Genomic DNA, 12227 nt, shown 5'->3' with positions numbered 1-12227 from the left:
GCCCACATCCTATGAGGGAGAAGGAGGATGAAAGATCTGACCACCAAAACAACATGTGGTCATCTTATGCCGCGTACACACGACCAGACTTTTTGACAGCAAAGGTCCGACGGAACGAGTCCGTCGGACAATTCAATCCTTTGTGGACTCCATCGGACCCTTTGCTTGCCAAAAATCTGGAGGACTTTAGAAATAGAACATGTTTTAAATTCTCCTGCCGGAACTCCGCCGGACCCAGTTCCTATCGAGAAATCCGCTCGTCTGTATGCTGGTCCGACGGACAAAAAACAACGCTAGGGCAGCTATTGGCTACCGGCTATGAACTTCCTTATACTAGTCCAGTCGTAAGTCATCACGTTCGAATCCATCGGACTTTGGTGTGATTGTGTGTGTCCAAGTCCATTCATTCGGAAAGTCCACCGGAACTCCGGCGAATGTCCGTCGGGAAGACCGTCGGACCTAGTCCGTCAAAAAGTCCGGTCATGTGTACGTGGCATTAGACAGCCAAATCCTTCACCACCACATGACCAGCTGTAAGTTGGGCGTACCCGTTTGTTCTGAGATGATGTTTATAAAGATCCTTGTTTTTAATGTGCATGCGTGCACCAGGTACGCTCACCTACGAATGTGCAATCATCGCACAGCTCAGATCAAAGACCCAATCAGAGTGGCTCTGCGCCGGGTGATCACTGTGAACCAATCACAAGTAGTGAACACTGGTTGTGATCAGCAACCAGCCCTCCCATTCCTGTTACATTAGGGTTGATTTACTAAAGGCAAATAGACTGTGCACTTGGCAGTTGCTCCAGAGCTTAGTAAATGAGCAGAAACTTTGCTGACTTCCATCATCCAATCATGGGCAAGCATAAAATGCTGTTTTTTGTTTTTTTTTCCTTGCATGTGATTGGGTACTCTTTGCAAAATGAAGCTTTACCTAATTTACTAAACTGTGGAGCAACTGCACAGTCTATTTGCCTTTAGTAAATCAACTCCAATGGCTCTGTCTGTGTGAAAGGCTGCTGATCACAATTATTACCGGCATAGTTCTTTACCAAAAAAACTGCCTATCCAGGTAAGGGGTGTCTGCAGATGTAAACAAACTGTGCAGATATGACCAAATTTGAATAATGCTCTTGCTATAAGCGTAGGCCATTGCAGTACCTCCTGAAGCCTGATTGAAAAATTCTCATAAGATGACATCTCCCCTGGCTGCCTTTGTCAGCTCTCAGATCTGAACCTGCAACCTCTGCTGTGTCTGGTGGTATCTCTTCTTGCTGAGCCAGCCGAGATGCTGGACAGCTTCCTGCCCGATTCCTTAGACAACCTTGCCTTGTGCCCTGTTTCTCTTGAACCCTTTGCTTCTGCCATGAACTTCCTATCTAAGCCATGCCTTTGCACTTCCTGTTTGCCAAATTATTGTGCTCTTTCCAGCCAATATCTCGCTCTCATCACTCCTGTTACCATCCGTATCTTCACAAGCACTCGTTGCCAACCTTTGGCTTTTTCCTTGACCACTCTTCCGCTTGATCCCAACCTGCAATCACTTGTTACCGATCTTTTTCTTGTTTACCAACTATGCTTCTGTTTGATCCCTACCTGCTATATCTGCTACTGGGTCCCGGCTTCCTCACCTCTTGGTGGGGTGATCTGGAGGACTGTGACCTGGCACTAACGCGCAGAGACACCTATCTCAGGGGCTCTGGTGAACACACCAGTTAGTGCTTAGACAAGACACCCACACCTCAGATGAGCCCGCGTCATCCGCCAGGGTGACCTGCTTGTGCACCTATCCTGCTATACCTACTAGTTGTTAAGGAATCTAATGTACATAATGATAATCAGAAAATGTCTATTTGCTTATGTGTATACATGTTCCTTACTTATTATGTAGTATACAGATTGACTCTCTGTTAGGAGTTTAAAGATGGCGTCTACACCCTACATCCCACATGTTAGAAGAATGCATTTGAGATAAGGGAACTAGCTTCAACCAAACTTCAAGCATCAACTTTCTCCATTTCTCTTGTGTTTTAACCAATAAGATGTACCAATTAGACTGACATAGCAATGACGTATCTTTCTGTATAAAATATCAACACCGCCCACAAATAAATCAGAATTTAGAAGTAGCCGAGCTGAACGTATCTCAGAGAGTGTTTACTTCTAATGTGCATGCACATTTATACTTTTTAATTGGAAATAGCAGCAGATAACCTCGAACTAGTTTGTAGTTCTTATCCATTTCATAGTCTCCAAACCTGGCCGTTGTTGCTAGGACGTTGCTAAGACATGCCCAGCTGTTACTATTTCACGATCTCAAGAGTAAGCTCTTTCTCTGATTCACATCCCCTCACATTTCTCTCCCCTGATGCAGTACCTCTGAGCTCAGTTTTTGACAGCTCGTTCCTGTGATGGTGGAAGTGACTAGTAATAGCTGGGGGTTTCTTAGCAACATCCTAGCAACAAGGCAGGACAAGGAGATGCAATCTCCAGGAGTTTTTTTGGGCAGGCTTCAGGAGGTATGTAAATGACCTACATCTATAGCAAGGCCGTTATTCAACTTTGAGGAAAAGTTGACCTCAAATCATTACTGTGTCTTAAATAAATAATTTTTAATACCTGCCTTTACCGTATACCGGGTGCTCCTTTACTCGTACCTTTCCTCAAGCGTATGCATAGTCAGGGCTTTTTTTCCCTCAAACAATAGGTGCTGGAACTCAACCACGACCCATCAAAACCCCTCCACCTACACACACCCTCCAAATTACATCAAATAGTGGGTGTGGTCAGTTAAATTTCACAAACAGTAGGAAGGTCTTAAAGGGGCATTAAATACCAGGATTGCATTACATACAGAGTGCAGAGTTCAGGGGGGTTACACACAGAGTGCAGAGCTGTCACTTGTAAACACAGAAACTGGACTTCTATGTTTACAAATGATTGTGGTGAGCAGCCCCCCCCAAAGGGTCTGAGCCAATGCGTAGTCGACCTTAAGGCCATTTCACTGAGGTAGCAGTCCAGGCACTGACAGGGCCCAACACCTCCTTTTCCCCCAACTGGGCACAAACACCTGGGATCCAACTCTTCCCATCTGCCCACATCTACATACCTTACAGCAGCAACTGATCAGTCCAGCGTGATCTACATCTCCTTTCCTAAATTATTTACCTTTGGTCAGAGATGCACAGTTTATTTTTAACTTCAGATGTCCCTAACCTGCAATTTTTTTTTGATAAAGAAGAACTATGGCTTTAAGTACGACCAAAAGACAGATTTATCTTTCACAAAAAAATGATGTAAAATTAATTTGGGTACAGTGTTGCATGATGGAGTAATTGTCAGACAAAGTATCACTGTACTGGAAACTGAATAAATGGCCTGAAAAGAAAAAGGGGTGTAACATGCTGGCATTGAGGTGGTTAAATTGCAACTCCAGGCATTGTTTTGGTAATGATACTTCAAGAGGTATTCAAAGGAACAAAATATGCTCTGCATTACTCCACTCTCTACTCTAGGGCTCTCTCCTGCTGCAATTCCTCTCTGTCACTAGATGTCCCCGATCTTCAGGTTGAACCCAGAAGACTCAGAATATCCTGTATGTCAGGGGCTAGGCAACCTCAGCCCTCCAGCTGGTGGTGAAACTACAAATCCCATCATGCCTCTGCCTCTAGGAGCCATGCCTGTGATTGTCAGAGTCTTGCAATGTCTCATGGGACTTGTAGTTTCAAAACAGCTGGAGGGCCGAGGTTGACTACCCCCTGCTGTATGTGCATGGTATTGAAGGGGAGGAGGTCAACCCAACACCTGCCATTCACAGTATAATGGCCCAGAGTTGGGCATTGAGTCTGTGAAATAGGTTTACCCCCGAGTTATTTTATTTCAGCAGTACTTCAGCAGAGATGCTAACAGTACTTTCATACACAGACAGTCAACATAAAAAGACTCTAAAAAGCAATATATAAATACACCACCGCAAAGTAACAAATAGATTTCGTTTGAATGTTATATTAGTGGCTCAAAACTCACTAAAACGTCCCTTTAATAAGATTATATTGATTAATGCATTAATTCAAAATCAAAGAAATGCACAGCAAAGGTTACTGCTTGATGTTAGTTTGTGCATTAATCTCTTATTGTTATTATTATGATTAAGGTTGAAGTGATCCTGTATACAGAACACATCCCTCATTGAAGGACGCAAACTGACCGCGAGCATTTTCTCTGTCCCAGGGAGAACCGCAGGAACTTGACCTCTCTCGGGTCTTTGGAGGACGAACTGCACAGCGGGATGAAATATAGAAGAGTAAAGACACAACTCAGCAATATATTGTACAAACACACCTAATGAGTTTTGCCAATGGCTCCATAGCTATGGCGCCCGATTATCCAGACTGGGGCAGCACCAAACCACTTAAAGCTGGAGTTTAATTTGCTTTTATCTTTCCCTCTCTGGTCTCCCCCCTCACTGAACATGCAAATACATTTTTGAAATAAAATATTTCTGTTTTCACCTTATTGTGTACCCAGAGACTTCATCATTGGGTCTCTGTGCTTCTGTATGAAATGGAGTCAGATCATGGCTGGTGGGAGGGTCCCAGATCATGGCTAGCTTCCGGAAAACCCTGCCCACATTCTCCAGTGCTAGAGTACAGGCACCCCACTCGCTTGCTCTGTGTTGCGATTTCCTAGGGTGGAAACGCTTGCCCCAGCATTCATACAGACCTGCTCCCCCTCCTGGATCCTGCCCTGCTCCTACACTGCTTTGTAAAATGACAAAAGGTAGGAGGGGACTCCAATTAGGGACAATGATGTAAGAGGAGCTCTGAGGGGGACATTGATTTTATTGATTTTGGGGGACACTTATGTAAGGGGAGACTGATAGGCATACTGATGTAAGGGGGGGCTCTGATGGGGACACCAATGCAAGGGGAGACTGATAGGGGACACTGATGTAACAGGGGGCTCTGATGAGGACACCAATGCCAGGGGAGACTGTGATGGGGACACTGATGTAAGGGTGACTGACGTGGGACACTGATGTAATGGGGGCTCTGATGGGGACACCAATGTAAGGGGTGACTGTGATGGGGACACTGATGTAAGGGGGGCTCTGATGGGGAAACCAATGTAAGGGGAGACTGATGGGGGACACTGATGTAATGGGGGCTCTGATGGGGACACTGATGTAAGGGGGGCTCTGATGGGGACACTGATGTAAGGGGGGCTCTGATGGGGACACTGATGTAAGGGGGGCTCTGATGGGGACACCAATGTAAGGGGAGACTGATGGGGGACACCAATGTAAGGGGAGACTGATGGGGGACACTGATGTAATGGGGGCTCTGATGGGGACACTGATGTAAGGGGGGCTCTGATGAGGACGCTCATGTAAGGGGTGACTGTGATTGGGACACTCAATGTAAGGGGGACTGTGAGGACACTGATGTAAGGGAGACTGTGATGGGGACACTGATGTAAGGGGGGAATGAGATGGGCACTTTGATGGGGACATTGATGTAAGGGGGCTTTGGGGCTCTGACAGTCTGATGAGGACTTTAAAATAAGGATGGGGACTCTGATGTAAAGGGGCTCTGATGTAAGGGGGAACATAGATGGGGACATTGATTAAAAGGCAAATCTGACGTGAGAAAGGGCTTTGATGCGATGTGCAACGTTTCAGAGCCACTCAGGATCATTTCATCAGGACAGGCATGTGTCATCACATGCCTAAAGAAGGGCTCCTGTGAGGCTTCCGAAACGTTGCACTACACTGTCTTGCGATGTGATCTTTCTTGAATAAAAAAACGTTTGGAGGAAATTGATGTGCAGTAAAACGTATTCATTTAAATTCTATTCATTCATTTCTGAAACAGATTTTTTTTTTGTGTTTGTAAAGCATATGATGTGCTCCTTGTACAGAGAAGTTTGAAGACCAGCTGATGAATAGCATTCAGGGCAGGGCCGGTGTTCTGGCAGATAGTGTCCTGCCATCATATAGCGTCCGCTATAGAAGAAGAAGAAGCAGAAGAAGCTTCGGAAAATCTCCGAAGCTGAACGGCGCCTGCGCTGTGAGTGGAGGTGGTAGCCACACCATCCAAGCGGGTTGTGAAAATTAGAGGGCCCCTCGCGGGCGAGCTTCGCTCGCCACGATTCGGGCTCGGCTCTTTTTTATTCCTACTCTATGTCCACTTGGATGGTGGGGCTAGAACCTGGACTCACGGTGCAGTCGCCGCTCATCCTCGGCTATTTTCGGAATCTGTGTTGCTGTGTACTGCGCATGCGCAGTACACAGCGGACACTATCTGATGGGGGACCTTATATGATGGGACACCGGAACAAGGGGTGGGCAGGAGGGGAGGCTTCCCTGGGCACTGTGGTATCATGTGAGGTTCGGGGGCACCACAAGGAGATTGGGGGAGGGGGTCTGTGTTTGGAGGGGGGAATTGGGGGGGGGGCAGCAGGAAGTAAGAATTGTTCTAGGAGGGGAAATTTGGGGATGTGTGATAGGAATGGTGATTGGGGGGGGGGGGGATTTGTGTTGAGATGGGGGAAGGGGATGTGTGCTAGGATGGTGGGGTTGTGTTGAGATGGAGGAAGAGGATTTGTGCTAGGAATGGTGATTTGGGGGGGGGGGGGATTTGTGTTGAGATGGAGGAAGGGGATGTGTGCTAGGATGGTGGGGTTGTGTTGAGATGGAGGAAGAGGATTTGTGCTAAGAATGGTGATTTGGGGAGGGGGATTTGTGTTGAGATGGAGGAAGGGGATGTGTGCTAGGATGGGGGATTTGGGGGCTTGTGCTAGAAAAGGTAATATTGTGGGGGGGGGGTGCATTTTGGCATGTTTGCCCTGGGCTCTAGGTGACCTTGTCCCGGCACGGATTCAGGGTTTACAATTAGACAAGGTAAGAGCTGATATCTTACCGGTGGTCAGTTTCTCAGCTTTGCACAATATAACGGTTTGTGTTGCTTCACTTAATAAATCTATAAGGATTTCATTATTACATTTTTTTTATCATTGATTCTTTGCCAGAAAACATAAAACCTCTCAGAGAGAGCAGGTCCCGGGCCGCTCCCATCTAAACATGATTTTCTTTCCTCACAAAAGCAGATAAGGACGTATCTGTGTCCCTCCCGCTCTATACCATGAATGTTTGCAGGAGATTTTTATTTTTTTTCCCCTCGGAAGACTTAAAAAGAAGCGGTTTTGGGTTACAAGGCCTATTTTGCTCGGGGTAATCAGTTAATTGCACAATTTTTCACCACTACAAAGGACAGTATTCTGTACGATGACATGAGAACCTGCTCAGGCAACCCGTCAGCGGGGGTCACATTCAATGTATGGCCTGCGTGTGTGTGTGTGTGTGAGATCTAATCTCTCCGGGTCAAGGTTCTGCTTTTCTGCATACGGAGAGTCTGCCTTCACCTTCCGGGATTAAAGTCCAATAAGGGATCATTATTATTCTTTATAAACAGAGATTCAGGAGAAAGGGCCACTATCTGGGATCAGTCTACTTATTAATTAGGCTACTTTCACACTGGGGCATTGCGGGCGCTGGCGGTAAAGCGGCACTATATTTATCGCCGCTTTACCGTCATTTTAGCGCCGTTATGAGCCCGCTAGCGGCCCAAAAAGGGTTAAAATCGCCCGCAGCGGCGCTTTGCAGGCGGGTTTGCAGCGCTGCCCCATTGTTTTCTATGGGAGGGGGTGCTTTAGGATCGGTAAATTGATTTACCGCTCCTACAGCGCTACAAAGATGCGGCTTGCAGGACTTTTTTGACCGTCCTGCAAGCGCACCGCTCCCTCGGGGCTTTGACACTGGAGAGACAGCAGCGGCTGTTCCAGGGCGCTTTGTAGGTGCCATTTTTAGCGCTGTAGCGCCTGCAAAGTGCCCCAGTGTGAAAGGGGGCCTTACTGTCTGTATTTATATGAAATAAGGGATATTGAAGTGCACAACTTTTAAGCTCACCTCCACTCTTGCACAGGTGTCCCGGCCCCTCTACTGGGCTCAAATGGCTTACTCTGATTTTACTGCACACTGTGAGCTTCTCACAATGTGAATTAGAAGCTGCAGCAAGTCAGTAAGAGCCCCGCCTCATTTCCAGGCTGCAACATCTAGCTTTTTCCACCGCAGCCCCCCCCCCCATGCCCCTTTTGTGGGGATTTTTGGGAAGCTTCCCAATGAGCAGATAATGAGAATAAGTGATAGTACTTGAATTCATCTGGTAAAACTGTAATGTCAAAGTTTTACAAAACGCAAAAGGTTAGAAGCTCATCATCCTACAACAAGGAAAATGAGGTGGGCTTTGGTTTGTAGCAGTTTCTAATGCACATTGTGAGAAGCTCACAGTGTGCAGTGAAATAAGAGGAAGCCTATTTCAGTCTAGGAGAGGAGCCGGTACAACTGTGCAAGAGTGGAGGTGAGCTTAAATGTTGTGCACTTCAATATCCCTTATTTCATAGAAATATATAGACAACAATTACAAGTGCAAGACTGAACGGGAGGCTGAAGGTCAGATTTAAAGCGGAGTTACACCCAAAAATGTTACTTCCGCTTTTCGGATTCCCCCCCTAAAACAGGTATTTTGCTCCCACTTCTGGGCATAGATAGCCAAGCCACCCGCGGATATCTTTGCCACTTCTGGCGCCTCCCCCCCCATTGTCTTCTGGGAGACACACAGGTCCCAGAAGACAGCAGAGACCATTGGGAGGCTGACGGTCAGATTTACAGCGGAGTTCCACCCCAAAATGTTACTTCTGTTTTTCAGATTCCTCCCCCCCTCCGGTGTCACATTTGGCACCTTTCAGGGGGAGGGGGGAGCAGATACCTGTCTAATACAGGTATCTTGCTCCCACTTCTGGACATAGATAGCCGAGCCACCCACAGGTATCTCTGCCACTTCTGGCGCCTTCTACCCCCCCCCCCCCCCCCGCTGTCTTCTGGGAGACACACAGGTCCCAGAAGACAGCAGGTACCAGTGGGAGGCTGAAGGTCAGATTTACAGCGGAGTTCCACCCAAAAATAGGGAACCAAGAAGTGAAGCCGCAAGGTTTCACTTCCTGATCCCCTTACCGAAGATGGCAGCGCCTCCACCCGAGAGCCAAGGGATGGGCCGGCTTCGGGTGCCGACATCGCGGGCGCCCTGGACAGGTAAGTGTCCATATTTTACAAGTCAGCAGCTACAGTATTTGCAGCTGCTGCCTTTTAAAAAATAAAAACAAAAATTAGGCGGAACTCCGCTTTAAGGAGCAAGCATCTTACAAATATGGCCACCCTAAAGTGATTCTATAAACAATGAAAAAAAAAAATAGGGGCTGCCATTGTTGGCCTCCCGAAGAAAATGCTAGCTGCCTGGCTGTGTCCCACTTCAGTATTTTGAGTCACAGACCCAGAACAAGCATTCTGAATCCTGAGGGCGAATTCACACTATACAAGCTGGGGAAAAATAAATAAAATCGCAGAGCAGCCGGAGCGATCACCACTCCAGTCGCTCTGCTTTGCTGACTGCGCTAGCGGGCAGTGTGATGCGCGATACAGCCCTAGGTTTTCCTGTAGAAGTTAATAGATTTTTGGGATGTAAATGACTGTAAACTACAGAAAAAAAAAAGGCAAAACATTTTACAAGCTTGCAACAAAGATTGGTGGATTTGATCCGTACCTGGAATGCATTTCCGACTGTGCTTTAATCTGCGACTGGGGAGGTTGCTGTGGTTGTTGGCACTGGACTGGAGCGGCTGAGTAGTTCTGGGCATGGAGGGTACCGGAGGGGTGATATGGCTGCTGGCACTGGCTTGGCGTTCCTGAATGCTGGGTGGCTGGAGGGGGCTGGTGATAATTTTGGGGTTTCTGTTGTTGCTGTTGTTTAAAGCGTGACAGGCTGAAAAACAAGCCTAGAATGGCCTTCAAATTCCCATTCCTGATCTCTGCAAGACATAAAAACACAACAAATGTTATAACTATGTATAATAATACATTACTAGACCTTCCAGTGCTGGCCCATAGCTCCCAACTGTCCCTGATTATTGACAAAGTCCCTCTGTCCCTCTTTCCCCCCTCATTTTTTTAAACCCTGTGAGGCTGACAGTGCTGCTTTGTATTTTTTTTCTTCTCTTTATGCAAAATCAATAAACAGAAATTTGAAAAAAATATATAGAATTAGCATAATAAGGAATATATTTACAACAAATTATTAAAATATGTTAAGTATATCTAATTCATTTTAATATAAAATAAGAAAAAAAGAATAATCAACACGTTTGACTACCTAAAACTGTGATGTTGCAGCACTAGAGACCTAGGTTCTATTCCCTTCAGTAAATTACCTGCATGGAGTTTGTATATTTTGCCTGCACCGAGTTAACACTTCACCTGCACTCCCCCCCCCACCCCGGTAAATTGTTGTTCCCGGGAATTTGTGCATTTCTTCCTGATCTGTGCAGTAATCCAGTGTGAGACTTTTCCTTCCTGTAATAAAGACCAATCACTGCTGATATGTCTCCTTGTGCAGGGTGACCGGTCTCGTCTCCGCCCCCTCCTGTTGTTTTTTATACAGTAACCCTGTGGTGGGTGTGGCCTGCTGGGTCCCCCCCCACAGCTCTGCTTCTCTCTCCTTGTGCAGGGTGACTGGTCTTGTCTCCGCCCCCTCCTGTTTTTCTGCAGGCAGCTTGTAGTGGGTGGGCCTTGTTGGGTCCCTCCCACAGCTCTGCTTCTCTCTCCTTGTATAGGGTGACTGGTCTTGTTTCCACCCCCTCCTGTAGTTTTTCTGCAGTTACCTTGCGGTGGGTGTAGGGTTGCCAACCGACCGTAAATTTACTAACAGTTTGTAAAAATCTGTGTTTTTTTTTTTTTTTTTTTACAACTGCCAGTAAATATCGGGGGCTGATAATTTCATGCTGTGTTGACTTTTTAAGTCTAAATCAAAAAAATTACTTTGTTACTAGGTATTGTCAGTGTTTCCATATCATGTTTATACTGTTCAAATATTCACTGTGTTAGTTTTCAATAGGAGTTCTGTAATTTCTCAGGTTGCCAGTAAAAAAAAATGTGCTCCGCCAGTAAATTTTCCATATTTTGTCAGTAAAAAAATTCTGCTTCTCTCTCCTTGTGCAGGGTGACTGGTCTTGTCTCCACCCCCCTCCTGTCATTTTTCTGCAGGCAGCCTGTAGTGGGTGGGGCCTGCTGGATCCCACCCACAGCTCTGCTTCTCTCTCCTTGTGCAGGGTGACTGGTCTTGTCTCCGCCCCCTCCTGTAGTTTTTCTGCAGGCAGCCTGTAGTGGGTGGGGCCTGCTGGATCCCACCCACAGCTCTGCTTCTCTCTCCTTGTGCAGGGTGACTGGTCTTGTCTCCGCCCCCTCCTGTAGTTTTTCTGCAGGCAGCCTGTAGTGGGTGGGGCCTGCTGGGTTCCTCCCACAGCTCTGCTTGTCTCTCCTTGTGCAGGGTGACTGGTCTTGTCTCCGCCACCTCCTATAGTTTTTCTGCAGGAAGCCTGTGGTGGGTGGGGCCTGCTGGGTTCCTCCCACAGCTCTGCTTGTCTCTCCTTGTGCAGGGTGACTGGTCTTGTCTCCGCCCCCTCCTGTCATTTTTCTGCAGGCAGCCTGTAGTGGGTGGGGCCTGCTGCGTCCCTCCTACAGCTCTGCTTCTCTCTCCTTGTGCAGGGTGACTGGTCTTGTCCCCGCCCCCCTCCTATAGTTTTTTCTGCAGGAAGCCTGTAGTGGGTGGGGCCTGCTGGGTCCCTCCCACAGCTCTGCTCTCTGCACAGGCTATGTACAGCATAATGATGTCACCGCTCCATTTATAATGTAAACTCTCGGGTTTGCAAAGGTATTTTGTGCACAGAAAGTGGATTTCTACCCTTAGTGGCTGTTGATGAATATATTTCTATAAAAGTTTCTTTGGCGTAGTTCAGTTTTAACTGACGTCTACCCAAAATGGCCCTGAAGTGTGTGTGTCCGGGAGACTGTGGCATGGAAATTAGATTGTCAGCTCTTTTAGGAAGTGATTATTTTTATTCTCTCTGTGCCTTTCGATTATTCTAGCAGCTTGAAACGCAAGTTCACTTTAAGCAGATGGGCGCTGTCAGGACATAGGTTGGGCAGCGCTGATGTAGATCATTATATCTTCTATACATGAAGACTACCCTGAAGGAACACACACTGATAAAAATGTAAAAAAAAAAAAAAAAAAAAAAAAAAACACATGTGAAAGGCAGCAGTTTATCCATCTCATCAC

General features: G+C 46.8%; 1 protein-coding gene across 1 annotated transcript in view; it reads right to left on the bottom strand.

Annotated features, from left to right (window-relative positions):
- NAV2 (neuron navigator 2) overlaps nucleotides 1-12227 on the bottom strand; it is a gene marked incomplete in the record, with an annotated part of 348087 nt that overhangs the window by 195924 nt on the left and 139936 nt on the right. The window contains 2 exon segments of the mRNA XM_077453608.1: nucleotides 4208-4276; nucleotides 9657-9921. Coding sequence (XP_077309734.1) covers nucleotides 4208-4276; nucleotides 9657-9921 — 334 coding nt within the window.

This window comes from Lithobates pipiens, unplaced genomic scaffold, assembly GCF_037356315.1.
Source record: "Lithobates pipiens isolate NorthernLeopardFrog02 unplaced genomic scaffold, aLitPip1_a1.2 Scaffold_24, whole genome shotgun sequence".
Taxonomy (NCBI): Eukaryota; Metazoa; Chordata; class Amphibia; order Anura; family Ranidae; genus Lithobates; species Lithobates pipiens.
This window is presented reverse-complemented; position numbering and strand designations above follow the sequence as displayed.